Source organism: Stylophora pistillata, chromosome 10, assembly GCF_964205215.1.
Source record: "Stylophora pistillata chromosome 10, jaStyPist1.2, whole genome shotgun sequence".
In the NCBI taxonomy this organism is placed as follows: domain Eukaryota; kingdom Metazoa; phylum Cnidaria; class Anthozoa; order Scleractinia; family Pocilloporidae; genus Stylophora; species Stylophora pistillata.
In genome coordinates this window covers 26894001-26916554 of record NC_142528.1, presented here as the reverse complement: position 1 = coordinate 26916554, position 22554 = coordinate 26894001, and the positions used below count along the sequence as shown (strand labels likewise).

General features: G+C 36.9%; 2 protein-coding genes across 8 annotated transcripts in view; both read right to left on the bottom strand.

The window, feature by feature from the left end:
• Positions 1 to 3522: 3522 nt before the first annotated feature.
• On the bottom strand, positions 3523 to 20836 carry LOC111323286 (allatostatin-A receptor). 7 transcript variants are annotated; one of them, XM_022926604.2, is made up of 2 exons: positions 18232 to 20836; positions 3523 to 4812 (listed from the first exon to the last, which is right to left on the bottom strand). In XM_022926604.2, exon 2 carries the CDS (start codon positions 4791 to 4793, stop codon positions 3795 to 3797), a length of 999 nt encoding a protein of 332 aa, XP_022782339.1. In that variant the 5' UTR covers positions 4794 to 4812; positions 18232 to 20836; the 3' UTR covers positions 3523 to 3794. The 7 variants fall into 7 exon arrangements, with proteins under 7 accessions (XP_022782339.1, XP_022782337.1, XP_022782341.1 ...); XM_022926602.2 differs by lacking the exon at positions 18232 to 20836 and adding an exon at positions 17185 to 18221; XM_022926606.2 differs by lacking the exon at positions 18232 to 20836 and adding an exon at positions 13488 to 13620.
• A 139-nt stretch (positions 20837 to 20975) lies between these two features.
• The window catches only part of LOC111323285 (protein BUD31 homolog), a 3705-nt gene continuing 2126 nt past the window's right edge, over positions 20976 to 22554 (bottom strand). The window contains exons 4-5 of the mRNA XM_022926601.2: positions 22325 to 22491; positions 20976 to 21478 (exon numbers count right to left, since the gene is read on the bottom strand). Coding sequence (XP_022782336.2) covers positions 21428 to 21478; positions 22325 to 22491 — 218 coding nt within the window. The 3' untranslated portion in view covers positions 20976 to 21427. The remainder of the gene's footprint in view (positions 21479 to 22324; positions 22492 to 22554) is intronic.

The window sequence follows — 22554 nt, the reverse complement described above, 5'->3', positions numbered from 1 at the left end:
AGGAGCTCGAGGGGGGGATGCTTGAGGGGACTTCAATCCCGAAAATGACAGATTAAAAATCAGTTCATTTGGAAAGAGTTCCATATAACCCCATACATTAATTATGCATTCATTTCATAAAGACTAAATATAAAGGTTTCTTTGCAGCACTATGCATAATTAATGTATGGGGTTATATGGAACTCTTGCCGTTCATTTTGCTTCCTTGTTTCTGACAAAAAAAAAATTATGGTTTAAATTTTGGAATAATGGTAACAGAATCTTGCATGTTATTCAAAGGAATTTTAGTACCACAGATTTGGACTGGGCACCACCAAGTTCTCAACCTGTTCAAGATACTGAATATACCTTTCTTTAAGGACTCATGGTTATGAAAACCAAACCTTGTAAAATTTTTGGTTCTACATGGCCATTACTCTTTTAAGTCTATGAAACAGCATTTCCAGTTCTTTCTTATGTTAAATATTTTTGGCAGGTTTGTTGGTGAATTGTGGAGAACATCAAAGGAGCAGGAAAAAGAGGAAAAGAAGGATTAAAAAAAAATTTTCGAAACACAAAAATAGCACCTCTTGAAGTGTGATTCAAGTGTGTTTTGCTTTCAGGATTTGATAGAGGTAAGGAAAAAGTTCAAAATGATATTCTCTCAGTTGTTTTCCTATGTAAGGGAATTAAGAATTTAATTTGTTCGCCACGGGAATGGCAGGAGAAAGGAACAGAACTTTCGTCCCAATTGACACCTAACCCCTTTGTACCCACCATCCCACCCCGGGGAGGACATCCACCACACAGTAATCTCATGCATGGGAAATTAACATCTCCTACCCCTAACCCTGCAGGAGACGGAACCTACGGTTTTATTCGTCCTTATCTGAAAAGACTAGAATATCTATCCATTTCTTGATGTTATAGAAAGGTAGCACATTCTCCTCAGTTATTTTAAGACCATGAGTATTGGTCCGGCCGGGGCTCGAACCCTTGACCTCCCGCACAACACAATCCGGCACTCTAACCAATTGAGCTAACCAGGTGCGGTATAAATTGAGCAAAATGAAAAGATTTGAAAGTGCGGTTTTGGGAATTGAGATTTCAAAGAAAGAGACATATGTTCAGTGTTTCTGTCCAATAACAGAGAACACCTTGGAAGAAGCTAAACTTCTTCTGATGTAGAAAACTCTCTTACAGTGTAAATGGCTTGAAACTGTGTCTGTATCGTTGTCCTGAGACACTAGAAGCTGGCCAAGCATTATTGTGCAGAAGAACGACCAATGATTGACACATCTGGCCAGAGATCAAACGATATAACAGATAGCATCTGGACTATGTCTTATTTAGATTTATTGAATTTGTTGCATATATACATACATAGATAAATAAGTGAAATGAAAAAAAATTAATTCATAAATATGAAATAACAATAGGAGCAGGAGGCAGAACAATGTCCCAATTGATGCTGAGCCCCATTAAAAATAAATATTAAATGAGATATCAAGTTACTGAAAAGAGGAGTATTTTAATAACAAATGTAGGATACTTCCAATCCCAGTCACACTTGCACTTTCAACCTTGACTTGTTGTGAGGATCACAAGAAAGAGTTTTTTTTACTCTTTAAATACCAGAAGTGATTGACATAAAACTTCTCCATGGCTCACTTTTTCATCATTTAGCAGTGCTACATAATGCAGGCCTCAATCACACAGATATTATTTCATATTTTTGTCTATTACATCTATTTTGAAATCACTGGTGGCCCTCCATTTCCATTTAATCTTTCCGTTTATATAGGACGAGTAAAACTGTCGACAACAAGATCCTTAAAGCAAATTTAATGCCCTGAAATTAGTTTAGGTTGGCCGAGGTACAACCTTGTCTCGAACAGTGAAAAACATATGTCACTTTCCTGAGTGAAGACTGGTAACAAAATTCAACTAAATGCCGCTGTACAAATCTAATGTGACAGCATTAACAATTTGAATATTGTTAAATGCAGTTTTATACATGATGCATTTTTTTAATGGACTGTACTTCTTTCAAGTATGTAATATTTATTAGTATAGTTATTATATTATTAGTATTAATATTATCATTAAAATTGTAATATGTCCAAATATTTAAACAAAAATGCATAGAAAGTAATTTAATTTTAATTTCTTTGCTACATGGTAAGTTATATACATAATGCTTAAATCTTTGTATTTTGCCTTTTTAAAACAAAAGGTTTGGCAGTGAAAGTTGTCAATAAAACTACTGCATTTCCAATCCTGTAATGTGTAAGATTATGCTGGAAAGTTTTTTTTTTTTTTTTTCGCCTTAAATTTTGTTTTTCAGTTCATGCGTTTTTCCCTTCAAATGTGTTTTACTTGAGAAACACTAGTGCCCTTGATCCATGACCGGACCATTTAGGGAGTATAACCTGAAGCATATAGGATTCAATTATCTAATAAGTATGTACTTTAATTTATAGATATAAATATATATATATATATAACCAAAATAGCGGAATGAGATCATCATCTACTAAAAAGTGCTCAATAGCAGGGCTAGAGCTATGGATAATTATACCTCAAGATTTAGGTTACTTGAACTTTTGCTGCAACTCTGAGTTTCGTGCCTCTTGCGAAGCAATCGTCAGGCAACTGCCAGAAATAACGGTTACAATCCAACCGTTATTTCTGTAACCGTTATTTCTGGCAGTTGCCTGACGATTGCTTCGCAAGAGGCATGAAACTCAGAGTTGCAGTAAAAGTTCAAGTAACCTAAATCTTGAGGTATAATTATATATATATATATATATATATATGTATTTACATTCTGTATACAAGGGACCTTGTACACCCCAAGTAATCATACTTAAATAGAATAATAGTTTGAAAAGAAAATTTGCCCTGAGTGGGATATTTGTTTAATTGAAATTAGCCTGTATCCGTAATTGGATCCTCCTTTGTCATCTGCTAAGTTGACTTCGGTCGTGTATCTTTAATAGATCCTTAGTTGGGTTTCATATGGGGTTATAGGCTTCCCCTACCCTGTCGCCTTGAAAATTAAGTTTCCCGGAGACCACGTCTCCGATCACGTAAATCACATCTTCAATTGCCGTGTTGCCAGCATGGTTGTCCTGATAGTGTAGTGGTAATCACACCTGACTAGTAACAGGGGGACGTGGGTTCAAATCCCGCTCAAAGTAAATTTTCTTTTCAAAAAATTATTCTATTTATATATATATATATATATGTGTGTGTGTGTTTGTGTGTGTATACATATATATATATATATATATATATACATATTTATAAAATAAATCTGCTGGATATGTTCTCACTTTTCTGCTCAATCTTTATCGCATCAACTTCTGTAGTACTGAGCTTGTTTTAGAGCTTCCGTTTCTCTTTGTATGTATTGAAAGTATATGATTTGTGCAACTTTAGATTGTTATATACATGAGATAATATATGCAAATAATTGAAGCATGCTCAGTCACTCTAAAACTTCCTTATTCTTGTCACACCCCACCCCCCCCCCCCTGAGCAAAGAATAAAAACCAGGAAAACAGAGAATTGTTTATCTTCACAATGAAGCAATGAATGCTAATGATAAAAGTTCGAGTGTGTAATATTGAAACAAATATAAAGTCCGCTCTTTTGTCCTGGGCAATATTCTGTGGGTAACTCATTCATTTTCCATTTTCAGCCTCTTTCCTTCTTAGACTGAGAACAAGCTTCCCAATTTGAACCGTGGTCATCGCGGTCATCCTGGTTTCCCTGTTTCTCATGGTAATAGTGTCTCGTACCAAAATGCTCTACGTCACCTTCACTGACTCCACGTCTTGACTTGGATGTCTTGTCATGTTTATTTCCCCTTCCATTTCCAAATCTTGTCGTTTTCCTGTGCTTGCTGTAGCATTAGAACTCATGGGTGCCACCCTGTTCCGCTTGCAGCAAATCAAATCGGTCAAGTGCTTCCTGAACTGACTGCTTTGTAAGCTGTACACAATCGGGTTCACGCTGGAGTTGAAGACAATTAAGGCTGAAGCAATCGTGTGATGGACCCCTACAAGAGTAATGGTGCCGGTAAAACCCAGAAAGTATATTAACAGTTCAGGAACCCAGCACAAAACGTAAATAACCGTCACGACAACGACCATCTTTGTGACGCGTTTCCGGTGGCGTTTCAAAGCTTTCTGGGTCGCTTCTCTAATGTTATCCTTTCTGAGCCATAGGTGGTACACCATTCTCGAGTACAGTGCTCCCAATATTCCTATAGGAATGACACCGGCGACCACAGACCACCCAACCGTGTAGAAGTGTGCATAGATTGGCTTAGACCAGCTATGCCCGCAGCTTTTTATATCCGAGATGTAGGTCACGGCATTGAACCCTGGGATAGCCCACAAAGCAGAAAGCGTCCAGCAAGTGGCAATGAGGATTGTTAATCTGGTTTTTGTTAGTTTTCCTTTCTGGCTATGTGGATACAACACAGCGCCATAACGCTCAATCGCGACAGCCACCAGAGTGAAAACTGAAGCCAGCGCACCTACCCATCCCACGTTACCCCCAGTGAACAGCTTGCAGAGGATGTCGCCTGATTTCCCCTCGGGGTGGGTGAGGGTAGGTGTGACGACGAATGGTATTCCAATAAACAATGCCACAATCATGTCAGCGGTTGCCAGGTTGATCAACAGGTAGTTGATTGGAGATCTCATGGCCTTGTTTAGGCTAACTGCGAGAATTACGAGGGTGTTTCCCACCAGGTTAATAAATATTAATACAGAGAAAAAGATTGCGAAGCCAGTGTACATTTTTCTCCTCAATGCTCACCTGCGAAAAAAAATAATAAAATAAGCACGAATAGTCTGGTTTATGAGGTTAACCAGAAATGTCTTCTCGCAGTGATTTTAAATTACAAGGTACGTTGTTGCGATGTTCCAGTGATATGTCAGAGAGCTCCGCTCAAATTATTTAAACGGTTGAAATGAAGGAGTTTTTATATGTTTTCCTAAAAGTTAACTCAGTATGAAAGCTTGGCGGCAGATTCTTTAGCGTTTGATTTGATTCAAAACCTTCATGCCAGTCATTATGAAAAGTACTCTTGAAACATTGAAATCAAATAAAAAAAATTACATAAAATAGATTTTAAAACTCAATGCTTTCCAACCAGGGTTTTAATCCAATTTGTAATCCCATTTTCCGTTAGTTTTGCTTACCTTAAAAATCGCCCCTACAAAAGAGAATTTTCTGCTCGCTTACAGGTGTTTTTCGTTTCTTCTTCAGTTTTCAATTTTGTCCTCAATCATTTCTGCTCAGTGAAATATTTAGTGATCGCAGTAACCGAGATATGCCTCTGGGATCATATGCAACATATGTTTCGCTCTCAGCTCGTTAAAAAAGAAAAAACTAATAAAAATCGATTAATATCGTTAAAAAGGTTGCGCTTAGTCATAGTGATTATCCTCGTATCTGAATTTTGTCTCACGATTGAGTCACGTCCTCATGATGTGCACTTCTTATCTCGACTTATCGGAAGTGGCGGACCACATCGTCATACAAATGATATACTTCACCTATGTGCAAGATAATCGGTAATTTTTATGTTATTTTTCACCGCTGCGATATTCTGTAATATTACATATTCTGTCACGTTTACTCTGTTGTATTATAATCGATCTGTTATTAAAACTCCACAAAAGTGCCGCTTTACAAATCAAGACAGTAACTTGAGCTCATGTTCGATGACATCACATTTAAGCGGTCAGCTTGAACAACTTGTTTCATTACGCAACTTTACATAGATAGCATTCTCTGATCGGTCAGTTCGAACTCATGTTTGGAAATACGCTTACGCTGTAACATCACAAACATGCAATTGTAGCATTTTTTAAAGTTGCCTCGCAGTAATGGTGAATACTGCTGCTGAAGAAACGAAAGCTTTCATTCCCTCGGCTTCAGGAAAGTGGTAACAATGAACCAATGGAACATTTCATTTTTTAATTTTCCTGAAAGTCATATTTACAAGAGAACGAAAACCACAAAGCCACAACAAGCAACGTAGCTAGAATTAGAATTCTAGACGATTCGAGCTGGTGTAAAGGTGTGTTTGCAAAATTTAGCATTTAGCAGTCGCTATCGATTTAGGCAACGCTTCAGTGAGAGCTCTATTTTAAGACGATATCTATCGCTATATTATATCGACGATATAATATCTTAACTACAGTTGAAGTTCTGTTCACAGCTCAGCAAGATATCTTTCGACTTCGCTGCTTTCCATCTGTCGGCACTATGGTGTGAATCCCTAATTTTTAAAATTGAGAATTAAGTTAACGAAATGGGAAAAGATTTTTGGCACTAAATCTTTATTCCAAAGGAAACACCCTAACTGTGCCCCAGGCTAGCAAAGTTTCCGGACGCTTGAGTTCGCGATTGTAAAGTCAGACAAATATTCTGACCACAACGTTTGCGTATTCTTCTTGTCAGCTGCGAATTCTTATTTCTGCCTGCTACTTTGTTTTTCGCCTAACGGCTCGTGACTTTCACGCATTTCGAGTGTTCTCGCGACGTCTCGCGTGGCTTATCACGTTTTAAACCCCATGAAAACGTACTCTAGGCTGAAAGAGGAATCAGTTTGAGAATTGTTTAAGAGTCTAATTGCCGACTCTCGTAAAAGTTGTTCAACTATAAGAGGTCGCTTTCTTCTAAATAATTTTGATCTAGAGCTTTAGATTGAGTAACATCTGCAAACCCTAATTGTTTAAGCTAAAGATTGACAGAGTTTCCTAAATTTCAAGTCCAAAACACGAATTTCGCCAATTGGGGATGCATTGCCTTAACAGATGAATTTTCAAAGCATGCGATCTATCAATTTTTTCAAGTTGAACAACTCTTGGTTTAAAAGAACTTGAAAATACACTGAACGACGAATTTCTTTCTCACGCGGAAGATATCATCGCAGACTGCGTGCACAGCAGAATCCTTTCCCTGAATGTAGCATGAATCTTAGAAAACTGTTGTACTTAACTTAGAAAATGCAAATACTTTACCAGTTTGAGTTTCTCGTAAGCTTTTAATGCGAGTCCTGTGCGAATCTCTGTGAAATGACCAGGCAGACTTCTGCTGTGCCTTTTTTCACGTGAATCTTTATTGAACGAAACAACAATAAGCGTCGGAGGTCTTTCAGAAACTGTTTATAACTCAAACGCGCTCAAACGGAAGACATCAGTGAATTACGAGATCAAACTAAGTATGGGAAATTAGAAATGTTTCCTTAGTTATTAAAAAAAGAAGAATCCTGCAGATCAAAACTAATACAATTTGTTTTTTATTGCGGCTATGGACAGCCTATTCATTCTCAGCTAACAGATTCGGGTTTAATCTTGTCGGAGAGACAAATCAACACGTACTTGTCACTCACAAGACTAGAAAACTGCCATATTTCACGAGTGCACGATTAGAGTTGAACCCAGTAAGAACGGCCCCATTTCAGACCTGTCGAGATCAATTTGTCATCACATTTCTACCTCGCCGTTCCAATTATCGCTACGAATTTCTGAAACAAGTGATCATCATCGTTTTTGACAATTTCTATTTTCCGGAGTGTTTCTTGAATTAATCTTGAACTCTAAGTTTTGTCACCGCGCACTTCTCGCGCCTTCGGGCTTTGAAATCTGTTAACTACGAAATTTCGAAAAGCAACCTTTTCGTCGACGCCGGTTCAATGATAACTTCGGCACATTAATGAAAACGACAAGACATGTTTTGAGAGAGAAAAACGAAAGAAAATGAGGAGATTTGAACATGATGTGATGAAAGTCGATTGGGAATTCGTCGCGTAACGATACCAGAATATAAAATTGGACTTCCTTTTCAAAGTCATCGTGTGTATTACATGTAAAACCTCTAGGAGGTCTGTTTTGTTACCGCTGTTAACGATGGCTAAGAGAGCGAAAATTTATTTGTTTTTTGACTTTAGGATGAGCATATTTATAATTATTTTTGTTTTTCGACTCAATTTTAATATAAAGAGTAACATACTTATTATAATTTTTTTTTCCATCAACCATCTTATTCATATAACGCCGGCAGGAACAAAACAAATTCTGTTTTCCAGTTTCGGCATTGCTTACGCAAAAGTGCGATACATATGCCGCTGAAACAGCACTGAGAAAAGCAAAAATTTATTAATCACTTCAAAGGTCGATTATGAGAAGGTTCTTACGTAGGAATAGAAAATTACCGCTTTATCCTATATATGCTAGTTTGACAATATTTACAAAATTTTTAAAAGCATTTTTTTCTCCTCTCGTCTTGACGTCATTTCAAGTTTCCTCCAGATTTGTTTATGTCAATATCCCTCACGTGTACGCAAGCCGAAATAAAAAACAGATTATGATCAGAGAAAGCCGATTGCGACTTAGACTTAACTTCTTCAATCTCCAGTGCAAGCCATTAAAAGATAACCTTGAATCGTTTTAAAATGAAGGTTGTCGATAGAAATGCGAGGGAGTTTAGTTACATAATTGTGAGTTGTTTTTCGCTTCAAAGAGGATTTCTCTTGAACAGACTGAAATCACAAATTGTTTTTTTTTTTTTTTTTGCAGATGTAGGGGGAAAAAACTGAGGAATTATCAATCTTCCAATTTTTTTTCTGAGCATACTAGAGGATACCTAATTTGTTAACTTCAAACGTTGAATTTGCAAAGCTGGAAGAATTCTCGCAACCTGATTGGCTACCGTCTTCACCGTGGAATTGCCGGTTGAAAACGAGGCTGAATGACTTGGTACCGAGGCAAACAGGACCATGGTGAAGGCCGTTATAAAATTTATTTCATTTTGACGCTTTCAAGAAACTCGTCACAACTGTTTGCCGGAGGATTACTTTTAGATACCATCTGCTTCCCAAAAATAGTTATTCCAAATATTATTATTATTATTATCATTCTTATTATTACCAGTTTCTTTTGAATGGAATAGTACTTCTTTTCGTTTTTTTCTAACTATCTGTAAAATTAGGAACAGGAAACTGGAAGTGGGAAATAGGGAATGGGATTTATCTACCGTAGAGAAGAATTTCTACTTTTGCAAAGCCCGCGTATACCTTTTTTTTTTTTGTCGCTGATAACAGCGCCGCTCTTAGAGAAGACCTTATCGGAACGAAGACATGAAACTGCATCAACACTTTGACCATTTGGAGTAAAAATTCCACTATTGTCGCTCTTTTTTGTATGGTAGCTTCTCGCTTCTGCGTAAGCTCTATGAATAAGCAAACATGACCTTAGAGCAAACACTTGAAATGTTTTTAAAACGAATGAGATACCTGCTGTAAAAGAATCTTGAGTACCGTTCAGTTTCTCAACCGCAAATATTCGGAATCTCTTGATTTTAGACAAATCAGATGATTTGCCACCGAGACAGCATTGTTAGGCATGGGAAAAATATGTGTTACATGCCTTGTGTCTATCTCAATTGAAAAAAAAAAAACACTCTTCTTGGTTTGGGAAATGGAGTTTTAAAGTTACTTTTGAACGATATACTGATCCTAGCATCGACGTGTTTTCGTGCAGAAGTTTAATTGGAGGTGACTAGATCATCATAATGATTGTAAATATACAGGTCGTTATTAACGAAATGACTGTCTTTTTTCCGCTTAATGACAGCTTCTCGTGGTCTGGGTCCACTTCAAAGTTTTCAAACCTCGTCGTATTTCTTTCCGATAGAGTAATGAGCTTAAGTTTTTATAATAGTATTCTGACGTTTATTTCGAATTATGGCCGCTGAAATTGAGTCAGTTTGCTAAATAAATGCAAGTTGCAGATATGATTTGCATGTGGACTAGATGGCAACAAACGCTAAACAGAAATTTGAAAAAACATTAAACGCAGTAACGATGAGTCAATCGATGAAATTACGGAAGATGTATAACTAGTAAATTGATCTCAATTAAGATGGCGCGTTCCTGAAACAAAGCTCGGTCGAAGAGGTTGCATTAAACTTTTTTTCACCGACTTTTCCACTTCGAGCCTAAAATGATCAATGATTTTTCTGTCGTATTCCACTCTCAAAAGTATAGTGCATTGAATTCTCCAAACATACGGGTAGTGAGAAGTACGAAAAGAATCAGCAAGGAAATATTCTTTGTAAACAACAACAAATTCTCAAGAGTAGTCAATAAATAGATACATCGTCATCTGATGAGAATTACCTTTCAACAGAACTTGGGATTAAGAGAATATAAACGTTCAGAAGTCCCTTCTTACCTGTTAAACAATTGCACGCATTTAAAGCAAATCTTGTTAAGAAGCTTCTTGCCAAATATGTTCTCACGCCGATAATGAAGAGATAAAGACAAGCTAACGTCACTTTTCAAGTCCTCTCAAAGTTGTTTTTCCTGTATATCCTAGCAACGCGAAGAGCCTGGGTATTACACCTGATTTTGTAAACTTTGTTTTTCAGCTCTGATTCTCAGTAAACGTTAATAAATTATGACTTGTTTCTCAAAGACTGTGCTGTGAAAAGTAAAGAACTTACAGGTTATTCGCTGGCTGGTCGTACAAATAAATAGAATAACTAAAATTCGCACATTCTCGCCAAGACTCTCTTTGTCTGTAAAGAATAACACTTGATCCCTCAGCTTAATGGGCTTAGTCAATAAGTTAGATTAGAGATTAAGCAGAACCTCAGCCAGAATGGAATAGCACCTTATTGTAGAACTGAACCAATATTATCAAAACACAAGCCGCTTCTTAATTGGCCATGAATCAATATCATTGAATTTGTCTACCAGACTCAGCCGTGGGGCGCCAGAATTCCACTAAGTGGTTATGTTCTCAGAGAGACAGATTAAAGAATAGTTAGTGCATTTCGTGTTAGCATAACCTAACTAAACTTTCGTCGGGGCCAACTGAAAATATAACTCGGGTGAACCTGAGACTCAGAAAAAATGGTATCGCGCTCAGATCTGCAATCATAAAGAATGTTTAGGAAGATTCTTGCTGAATAAATCGATTCAGTTTCTCAACCGCAAATGTTTAGAATCTCTTGGTTTTAGACGAATGATTTGCCACTCGGAGAGCATTGTTAAGAGTGGGGAAAAAATTTGTTACGGCATATCTTGTGTCTATGCCTCTTCAGTGAATAGTTCTCTTCGAAATATTCCCCCTATATTTAATTTTTTCTGTGTTGGAAGATTTTAAGTGCCTTTAGCCTTTAGGACTGTGAATTAAGTAGTAACAAATAAAGTTTTTTGCGATGATGGTAAAAAATGCTTTGCCAGCATGAACAAGTTTGCGATTCAAGTTGAGAAAAAAGTTCAAGTTGTGTATCTTTTCTCCTTTTTTTGCGCAAAATGGTACCTAACTCGCTTGAAACTCTATTTATTTATAATATAAGGACCTTGCGTGTTCTCTGTAAAACCACGATGTAATCTTATTGACGAAATTACTCAAGCGCGCAAGTGCTAACTTCAGAACTAAGAATTCTAGAGACCTATTCAACAACGTATACAATTCTGCCTAGATACCTTATGCGCGTTTATTTGACAAAGGCTTGCGAACACATCACCACCCTTTTTTTCAGGAAACAATATTTATCAAGGATATTTGAAACTTTCTAGTTCGGAAAACAATGAAGACACTGGGAGGAACCATCGTGGCTTGGAAAAAAAAAGGAAAAAAGGAAAAAAAAAAGGAAAAGAAAAAAAGGAAAAGCAGTGTGAACTTTCCAAAAGGAATATGCCTTAATTATGTTCAAATCCTATGGTTTACGTTTTAATGAAGGGAAGATGAAAATTGTTGTCTTTCAACAGAACACAGGCTATTTCTTTACGTGATGATAGAGTCGATCCAGACTGAAGTCATTTGTCCAACACCAAAGTGAGGGTAGTAGTTTAAAACACCAAAGTGAGGGTAGTAGTTTAAAACACCAAAGTGAGGGTAGTAGTTTAAAACACCAAAGTGAGGGAAGTAGTTTAAAATTCTCTCATTCTGCTCTTTGCTATCGAAAAGTAAACTGTACCTAGCGGAGCTTGATGACATTTTCTAGCGTTTTCCTTTTCGCCCTGAGGGCGATTCATAATTTAAGACTAATGTAAATAGCCATGAGAATAAAAAGTTTTAAAAATACTAATGAAAGTTCTATCGACAGAGCGCTTTTCTGCAACTCACCATTTAAATGTACTAATTCAAAGTATTTTTCTGCTCAAAGTGCTTTTAAACAATAACCTGGTGCCAGACAACTATCAATTGATATTGAAACGCTTGTTAATGATTTCCATCTTGTTTCAAAACGTCTAGGAACCTTGTTCTGATATTTCCATATGCTGCACTGTTAAAACTTTTGGACATTTCATTCACGAAGTTTACAATGTCGACTTGCATAGTCTTATAACTGACGAATTTCTTGTAATAATAATTTTTTCGACTCTATAATATTTCTTAATAATGACCTTATTATTCGTAGCCTCAACTCCAACAGAACTGGTTACAGTTTTGTGATGAAAATTTGCCAAAGGCTATTAACTTTAAGTCGATTTTGCTAGTTTATTGTTAACACTCTTTTATTTTGGGTACTGCCTTACTATACATACACCCGGCGAAGGCGTGAATCAACGTCGGACAGGCCATACATTATGACATATCTTAACAGTGTTTGTAAATCATTGTTTGCGATGAGAAAACACTACTCTTCATGATTAAGTCGCCAATAAAGTTAATCACTCGAAGCGATAAGACAAACTTGTACCCCCTCCACTTGGGAAACACTTTCTTCCAGTTACTCGCACATGATAACAGATCTTATCTCTGCCAAATTCCGCTGAGTCATAGTTGAATTTCGTATAATTGCGTTTCACACCCAGTGTCAAAGAACTCAGTTCTAGGAAATGTGTCTTGAACTACTGCAATATTTGCCTCTGTACACTCACCTTGAATACGGTTGCCGATTTTTGCCGCCAAGCCTCGCCAACATTGTTTCTCATACCTTCCTAATGCATAATTTTCTGCCCAATAGTGTCCATTTACGTTCAGTTGGTGCGTATGATTACAAAGTCACAAGCTTTAACTCCGTAAGCGCCAAGCCGGTAATTAGAAAGAGAAATATTTGTCCACTGATAAGTGCACGATTTTCCGCTTGATATTAAGACCCTTTTCGGATCACTAATTACTGCTCCCCTGATATTGTGGCTCTATATTCGAAGAGCACTGTCCCATCACGTGGCCAACATCGTCCAATCATTTCAGAGGATCAAACTTTTTCTCCCGCTACTATTACAGCTTATGGTAGATAACTAGTTAGGGCGAATATTTGAAGAGTAACATTAGGTGACGAGATATCAACATTTATGAAAATCACATTCGAAGACGAACATCGAATTCTTCAAGCAAAAAGTGGCCTGAGTTCTATGGCTTGATTTTCAATTTTTTTCTTTAGAGAAAAGAAAACAGGTCGATTCTGCTCAGTGGTTTCATTTATAGTTTCTTGTGTTTTCATGCATGGAAAAAACTTACCTTTCTGCGGTTTCCTTGAGTGCTATAAACCCTAAATTAGATTGGATAAATTTGAAGCAGCATAATCGCTTGACGTAGCCGACTTTGAGCTCTGAGAAGTTTACATATGAAAATTGCCTTGTTACTGGTCTGTTTATATCTGCTGATAAAGACAAATGATACGCACCGCGGATGTGACTTTGAACAAAGAGAGCCTTGAATAAAACCAGGCCCGGTCTTTTCTTTCGATAAAAACAAGGCTTTGTTTTTTAAAATAAGCTTCTGAACTATTCTCTGTTCAAAATTGTTCATTTTGTTTTTTTAAATGATATTCTTGTACGAATAAAGAGTGAGGTAATTACTAAATTAAGAAAACTCATTATAGGGAAACTCACATTGGGAAAGTCCGGAAGAAGGAAACATACCGCAGAAAAAGCAGTATGTTCTCCATCTGTTTTTCTTTTTCTCACATCTTAATAATTATTATCTCGAGTTTTAATTTCTAAAAATTCGCTTTGGAAATAGCTACGCTATTTAAAAAGCAGTGAAGGTGAACTATAATCAGGGCTGTTTTTGTTGTAATAACTTTTTTTTATGCTACATGGAACAGTTTTCTTTACTTCAGTATTTTTTAAGAACTTCCTTAACACCGTAATTGTCAATATCTATTATTACACTGAGGAGATTACCAATATTTGCCTGGTTATTTTCAGAAGCATTGTTACACGCAGTCATTTGCTTTTCAATTGATTGAGTTGTTTGAAAGCATCTGCTTAATGTGCACGGACGTTTGGAATTTGTAAATTAAGAAAGCTTTCAATACTGCTCATCCTCTACGCAAGACAAACAAACTAAAACAACAAAAATTTCTTAACTTGCTTTCGTTGGACATTACTCAGCGCCCTAATGAAACTTCCCAACAATCGGTTACAAAATTCCGATGGGCTTTGACTTAAGCGATGGGTTTTCAACTTTGTACCAGTTGGCAACACCAAGTATCGTTGCAACTTAAATGTATGATGCTGCAACTTATATACATAACCAAATAAAGCAATAATCCTCGCAGGTGACAACCGGCGTGCCTCTCACATACTAGTTGGGCGCTATTACCAACTGAGCTGCATGAAGCCGTATGTTTGAAATAGAGCACATTTTAGAGAGTTCTTCTTTGCGTCGGAGGAATCTATTGAGATTTATTTCATTAAAAAAAAATTGTGAAGATAAATAGGTATTTCTCTCGATTGCGAGCCGGCATATCGCTCATTTTCCGGTGTGGACATTTAGTGGAGAGCCGTGTTTCCCTTTGCCACATAGCAGTGAAATTTTAATAAGTTTCGTTCTGAAATCGTTATGAACATTTAAGTGCAGCACACGCCGGATAATTTTATTCATCAGCCTCTAACTAAACAGAGAATTCAAATTGAAAGCTTTATATATTTTTAGTCCACTTGACCCTTTCCATCGACCTCAACAAAACCGCTGACGTAGAGAGAGTTTCTCAAGGTGGGTTCGTGAAATTAAGAAACTAAAGATTAAAACAGTTTGATCACGCTGATGTGAACATTGACAGATTTTTCATGTCCAGATAAGACTCAAGCCACAGGATGGTAAGAAAGATTACCGATAAATTCGGAAGAGATAAGCAGCTAGTCGAACCACAATCATGACTTGCCAAGCGGAAGTTCTAGCGTTTTCTACTATTTTCTAATGTAACCTCGGGTCCTTTTTGCTCAATACATATAGCTGAAGTAACTGTACAACCCAGATTTATTGATACAGCTTCCCATAGGTAATGATTCAGACAATTGCCAATTAGTCCATGAGATTAACTCATTGCAATTTTTTGCTGCATGTAGCTAAATTTTTTTCTTTGTGATTTTCAAAAAAGGAAACTTATCTTTGTGTGACCTGTTACATTTGTTAAATTTTCCACTTCCCTGCTTCAAAGTTTAACGATCTGATACAGTGTTTTTCATGCCATATACCGTTTAATGGATATCGTTGCGGTAATATTGAAGCCAAGTGATGTAGCGTCTGAAACCACCTTGGGATTCTGTTTGATCTTGAAATCAAGTAATGTTTCAGACAGTTGTCTAGAAGAAAGTGACCTGACCACAATATAATTCAGACTAGGTCAAAGTGAAATCAACTCTCGGTCTTCCTTGTGAACATAAATTTAAGCGCCCTTAAAAACTCATTTTGATAGTTATTCCCATTTCTCTAAAATAAATCATTTACTCTCGTGAACATTGGAAGGTTGAAATGTTTCTGAAAGAAGAATATTACTTGCTATAAACTCCTGTGAAATAGAGTGTCTACACATTTAGACTGACCAACATTACCTCCTCTTCGCCTCTGGTACGGTTATCGCCAAATATCATTGACGACCGACATAAAGTCCAAAAGTTTTTCTTTATTGGACTTCGTAACATATAATGTCACGCACTAAGAAAACCGGTGTATACAGTTAATGGCGCATGCGTGATTTCGTCTTTTAACTCGAGAGAGGTTTGAAAAACTCTCCATGTACATACGTACGTATTATCGTGTGTACGTGCGTGGGTACCTGCGTGCGTGCGTACGTGCGTGCAATTCACTCCCTGGTTAGAACACTGCAAAATAACTGTTACTTCCGGTTACTCTCCATGGATATATGGATAGAGAAGAAATCCCTCATATATTTTGTTTAATGATCTGCTCTATTTAATTACTTGTTTTAGAATTACCAAATATGTCTAAAATGAAACAGAATTTAATGAAGATTGACTAAAGAAGACTTAAAGTTTGAAAAAAATTCTCCAAAATTTCATCAAAAAGCTATTTCATTTCGAGGAATATGTGAAACTTAGGAAGGCAATTTACGACTCTTGTTTCAAGCTTGCCCATTTACTAGCAGGTTCTCACGATTTTCTTCTACACCGAAAGCTTGCTACTACGTTAAGGCCATGTTAAATTTTTGCAGTTGCCTTTCTTGACTAATATTCAGTAATCCACGAAATTCACTCTCCACAAACATGGACTCCTGATAAAATTTTTACTTTACAAATTGCTTCCTTCTTTAGCGATTTACGAGAAAAAAGCGCCGAATCTCTCCAACTTAAAATCTGGCCTGTGTGCTGTGATCGTAACTCATTATAAATGAATACAATTGATCGCGGAAAGAGCGCAAAACAAACCTTGTTCTCATATACTTGTCCAATTTGTTTGAACTCTGTTCTAGGTGTGCAAAGAATTTACTACATTTACTTTTAAGTAACTGTCAAAGATTATGTGAGCTGCAAGACGACGATTATAAATTAAAAGATTAAGACCTTTGCAGTGGTTTCCCTGATTGCTAAAATTTTCGTTCAGTTCCTGGATTACCCGCGAGACACATTAACGCCAAAGAACCGTTTTGAATCGAGAACAGCTTCTTTGCTGTTGTATTCCGATGGAAAAATTCAGACGAAGAGTGCCGCCTCGTCAAAATAGGTAAGTGTATATAACAGACCAACAATTGGATCTAACATTGTTACTTATCTGTTTTATTTCATGGCCATAATTTGTTGCTGTATTCATTAACTGGCTTTACTTTCGTGTTCCAATGTTGCTGTAAACTTAAAATTTTTAGGAAAGGACCGGCATTGAAAAAACACAAGCGAATGGTGCAAAAATAGTAGATAGAGAAGATCAAACAAATTGAATAGAAGAAGTGCGCAAGAACATAGCATCTACTCACCCAAGAGCTGACAAAATTTTAAACACCTTTCTCTCCAATTTTGACACGCTCGCTCGCTTGTTTTTTTTTTTTTTTTTTGACACAAGGCTTTGCTACCGTTTCTTTTTGTTGCCAGACCGATTGACGATTCCGAAAACTGAAAATACAAACAGCTGCCGCTGAACTTAATAAGAAAAAAAACATTCTATTGGATAAAACCCATTAACTTAAGCGGCTACAGGCTAACCTATTTCCGTTTCCCTCGGCAAACTTTGTATTTTTTTGCCGACGGTTTTCCTTTTTTCGTTATTTCCATTTAATTTGTTGCTGATTTCAATTGCCTCAGGAGGTTTCGCTATTAGGAAGACCTTATGTCAGATATGAGAAACTTGTTTGTCATCGACAAAAAATAAAGCTGATTTTCGTCGAGGAAAACTGAGATTGGATAAGAAGTCTGTTTTAGTAGATTATGGGTGCGACAATAGAAATTTTTCAAAAAGTCAGAAAAAGTTCATGGACGATTACATACAAACATTGGTCTCTTGTCATCTTCCTGTGACTGCCCTATTTTGGTTCAATGTCTTAGTTGTCAACGTACGTAAAGAGCAGTCTTTCAAACATTGACAAATAAGAATTATTTTTAATAACTGAGCAAGAACTATGTATCTCTGAACGCAGTTATGTCATGTGAACAGATTTGCTCTAAGCTCCATTTGCAATTAAACCTTCGCATTTGTAATACTTTCATTCTTCAAGTAAGTTCGATATACGAAGGCAGATTTCTAAAGACCGGCCGGTTACTGTGATTACTGGATCGTTTAAACTGGAATCGCTGCAAAAAGCTCCCAATATTTTTACTTACGAACCAAGATAAAAATATTTAAACTTCCTTAAAAGCTTTCATTGGAAATATTTGTATCTTTCTTCCTACAGAAAAGATCATTCGCTTTTTTAGTATAAAGTGTTCTTCAACAAATTAATGTCACCGAAAAATGTCGCATACAGGGAACAGAAATTATGTTTACAAGCTACGTAAATAAACCAGACACAAATAGTATCGTTACCTACCGTTTCGTTCGTTCTATTAGGCCGAGATCGAAGCAAACCACAAAAAAGAAAAAGAAAAAAAAAGGCTCAGACTGATTATCACAAGGTGATGAACTGCTTAAGTATTGTTGCTGACATCACAGCGGGGGGAATATTGAGACATGCACGCGACCGACTTTTTTTGGGGGTTCGGTTTTTCATTCAGCCAGTGTTTTAGATATGTTTACTTTTCTTACTAAAATCAATCTGACAGTCTTTTCTAAAACTTTTGATCAGTAGTAGTTAATTTGTTGACATGATTTGATTCGGACCCAACCTCAAAGGTAACCTCGCTCTTTCGAAACAATAATGCACGAGAAATAACGAATGAACATCCATCTTTATTTCGCTACCGATCTTAAAATTCACCATCTTTGATGATGGGATAGCACGAGGCTTCCGACATTGACAATTCTAACTGTACCAAGACACACGTCAGATTTGGCACTAGCGGTGGTGTTCCTCGTCGGCGCAGAGTCTATGTGATTCATTGGTAGGGCATCACAGCGTGGAATCCACGTCTGAGGTTCGATTCCTCAGAATTTCTTCTTTGTCCCGTGCTCGAGACAAGATAGTAAAAGATATCTTTCTTTACAAGGGACCAGTCAGGGGGGACATAAGTCGCTAACAGAGTGTAAGGGGGGACCACAGAAAATTGGCTGCTTAGTAACTGCCGATGAGATTGGGATCATCAGAAAATTACAGAGCCTTATGTGGAAATCAGGTGAATTTTCATCGCGAAATACAGAGCAGCTGACGTATTTCACACATTTCCACCCGCCTATGAAAAACCTCCCTACATTTCAAGTCCGTAATATGTGAAGCAGTTTGATACTTTTCAATATCATGTTCCATCAAATAGCAGAAGGTTAGCTATTAAAGATATTCGGACATTAACCTCCTGATGAAACTTCTAAATAAAGTTGGGTAATTTAAAGTTAGATGTTTTAGAAATGTTTAAAAGGACGTGTCTTGAACATAAGCCGACAAACATTAATGTTGATTCATCTTAAATTGACAGCTGTGTCACTGAGTTTTTGTTCTCACTGGAAATTTTTCCTCCAGACTAGTAGCGTTTCAAAACACTGTTCGCCAAAGTGAAACGAGCAAAGTACCAAAAACGCGGGAAAACGATGGTAAACAATTGCGATAATAACCAATTTACGACACTCAACTGATTAGTTAACAAAAACCGAGACGTCAACAAGAAGACACATTAAATCTGATTTTCTGAGCGAAAGAAAATATAGCAGCGTGCAGATCGGTTTTGAAAGAGAAAACGAATTTATGAAAGACAGTAACTGGTATTAAGGGGAAAGAGACCCACGCAACACCACTGAATGTACAGTGAAAGTAGTAGTTAAACAAACTTCTAACCTATAACCTCTTAGATGGGCTGATGTTAGTAAAACATGCAAATGATTCTTATGTAACATCCCACCGTGTACAATACGTCTGATAGATCTGAGGCACTAGTTTAACAGTTTATGGTGTGGTCCCGCAATAACGGTATGTCTTGCAGTCCGAAGAAATGCAAAGAAATTGTTTTTAAGAAAGGTTGTACGCAAGTTTTTCCTCTCGTGTCACAGGTATTACGCATACCGGAGCACTCCCCATTCTCGGTGTTATACGGCCTACAGTAAGACTGCCGATTTACTACACATGTACGCAATAAGCTAATTAAAGCTAAAAAATGTTCTCGGTGCTGTGATCGTTAAGGAAGGAGGGTTGTACTCAGGCAGAATTCAGTGGCGGATCCAGGGGGGGAGGGTCCGGACCCCCGACCCCCCCCCCATCAGGCCTGACGCTTACAACTTTAAGACTGAAATTCTTACATCGACAGGATCGTATATGACTTTTTAACTGGCTGATTTTTTTAATTAATGAATCCAAGCAAACGGTCAGCGGCCAAGGAATTATAACGTGCAACCGCGACTGGTGGGAGGGGGTGTGGGGGATGTTGGGAAGAAGTAATTTGCCTCAAAAGAGTCTAACAGTCCTTTCTGAACCAAAGTTTGGACCCCCCCAATCAAAACTTCCTGGATCCGCCCCTGGAATTACACTAGCTGTTTCAAAGTCTAGTTATCCCTAATTTGACCTTTAATGTATCGGTCAACGGTGCTGTCTATTGAGAGCGTACGACTGTACAGTGTCTACTGGTTGACCGGTCGATGTCACAAGCGGAGATATTTATCTAAGGCGGTACACATCTATGATCTATTAGAAACACAAGATAAGAACGTTTTCGACAAAGTAAAATATCGAGAGAGAAATCCTCTGAGAAAACTTTAACCTGAACAGAAGGTCACAGAATACAATCTAAGACACAAATCTAGTCACCGGCCGAAATTAGACACGGATCGAGTGGAGATCTCGTATTTAAATCGCCTAACTTTTAGATATGATCTAGCTTTGTAAGTAGTATTTTTTGGAAGTTTCCATAATATAAGATATGTATTTTATATCTTATGAATTAAGAAAAACTATTACCATTATAATTACAAAAAACAACACATGCATAAGAATGTTGTTCACTCCTGCATATGTGCCCAAGATCAAGATAGGCTTATCTATCCTTCTTGGGTAACCAATCAGAGAACAGGAAGTCTTATCTTGCTGGCTTATAGAGGCAGGTATAAAATAAATTGACACACTGTAGCCAGACCCAAACTTATGCTACTCTTAAACTATGCGCAATCCAAAGTGACTAACGATAGGAGACGATGACCATGAAATTCAGAGTGTTTACTAAACAAAAGCCATTTTTAAAAAGAACCAGCTTGTTACCAGAAGCCTTCATTATTAATGCAGGCATGAGAAAACAGTTTAACCTTTTTGCTCAAATAAATTACATTTTCTAAGGAAGGGACAATGCACACAGGATGTGTATAGGTACACTTATTTCCTTTGTATGACTGAGCGAATTGTTTTTTCAACCAAAGGAAACCAATATATGGCATCTGTTGGGCACAAACTTAATGAGTAATAAAATAAAGAAATGAACCAGCAGGGCCTATGCTTCCATTTATCTCTGTTGGTCTCTTAACTTGGCATGTACAGATGAAAAAATGCATAGGAAGGTAATTCTATACATTTCAGGGATCCATGTATAAACCAAAATCTGTGCAAAATCTTGTTATTACGTACATATCTAAATTATTTCCTTGTTCTCTTGGCTTCAACCAGAACACCCACGACATCCACATATGACACACTCAACAATCTTGCCCTAAAAGAAATTTGATTGGAACAATTACATTGTAGATCTAGACACTGATCAAAGGTTTGGTTCACTACCTAAGGTAGCATGCAAACAGATTAAGAAAGTCTGAAAGTCTACAATGTTTATGAAGTCTACAAAATAATCACCAGGGCAAGCAATCAGAGAATCTTTATAACATTTTCAAAACAGTTTAAAAAACATTTTAATTTGTACCACCAGCACATCATTTCCGCTGTAATTCTAATCATGTATACTGGCAAAGAAATACTTCCACTAACACAGGCAACAAATTGAAACTTAAGTACAGTGCTACGCTTCTACCATTAAAATCATTATATAATTATGAGGTATTCTTCGGGGCAAAGTTTGGTTCTTAACAGTGTGTCTCAAATATGTTTTGATGTATAAAATTTCTTGGAAGAAAAAGGGGGGTAACAGGTCTGTCCCTAGTAAACTTCAAACCAACAGATCTTTTTCAGAAACATTTAAAATTATGTGCACATGTAACAAGTGTTTCCACTAGGATGCAACCTTGCAGGATTTCTACAAAAAACTTTAGTGATGATAAGGGTGAAAACACTGTGCAAAATTGTAGTGTTTTCTTTGGTGTAAGAAAGTTATACCAAACAAATACTTTGTCATTTCTATCATAAATCTGTATTAATCTCTTTCACATAGAGTAGTAACATCAAATTTTGAAATGAATTGAAAACAAAACACAAGCAAAGATGAAAACAAAAAAAAGTTTCACCCTCACCTCATAAACTCTCTGTATGTTTAAAAAGTTGGAAGATGGTCACATGTAAAAGCAATGCAGTTTGTGAGAAGAACTGACAAAAGACAAAAACTGACCTCTTCCAGTTTGGCTTTAGGTACACGGCAGATGCAGTTTGTACCAAAGTTTGTATCTCTACACTGAATACATCTGAGGCAGCAAAGGTTTTCATAACCTTGCTTCTTCCACTTTGCTATCAGGTTTTTGTCAGCATATCCTTCTTTCAAACAGTATTCATACAACTCTGTGATTAGAAAAGTCATACAAAAAATAAATTAAACAAGAAAATATAGACTAAGATGCATTT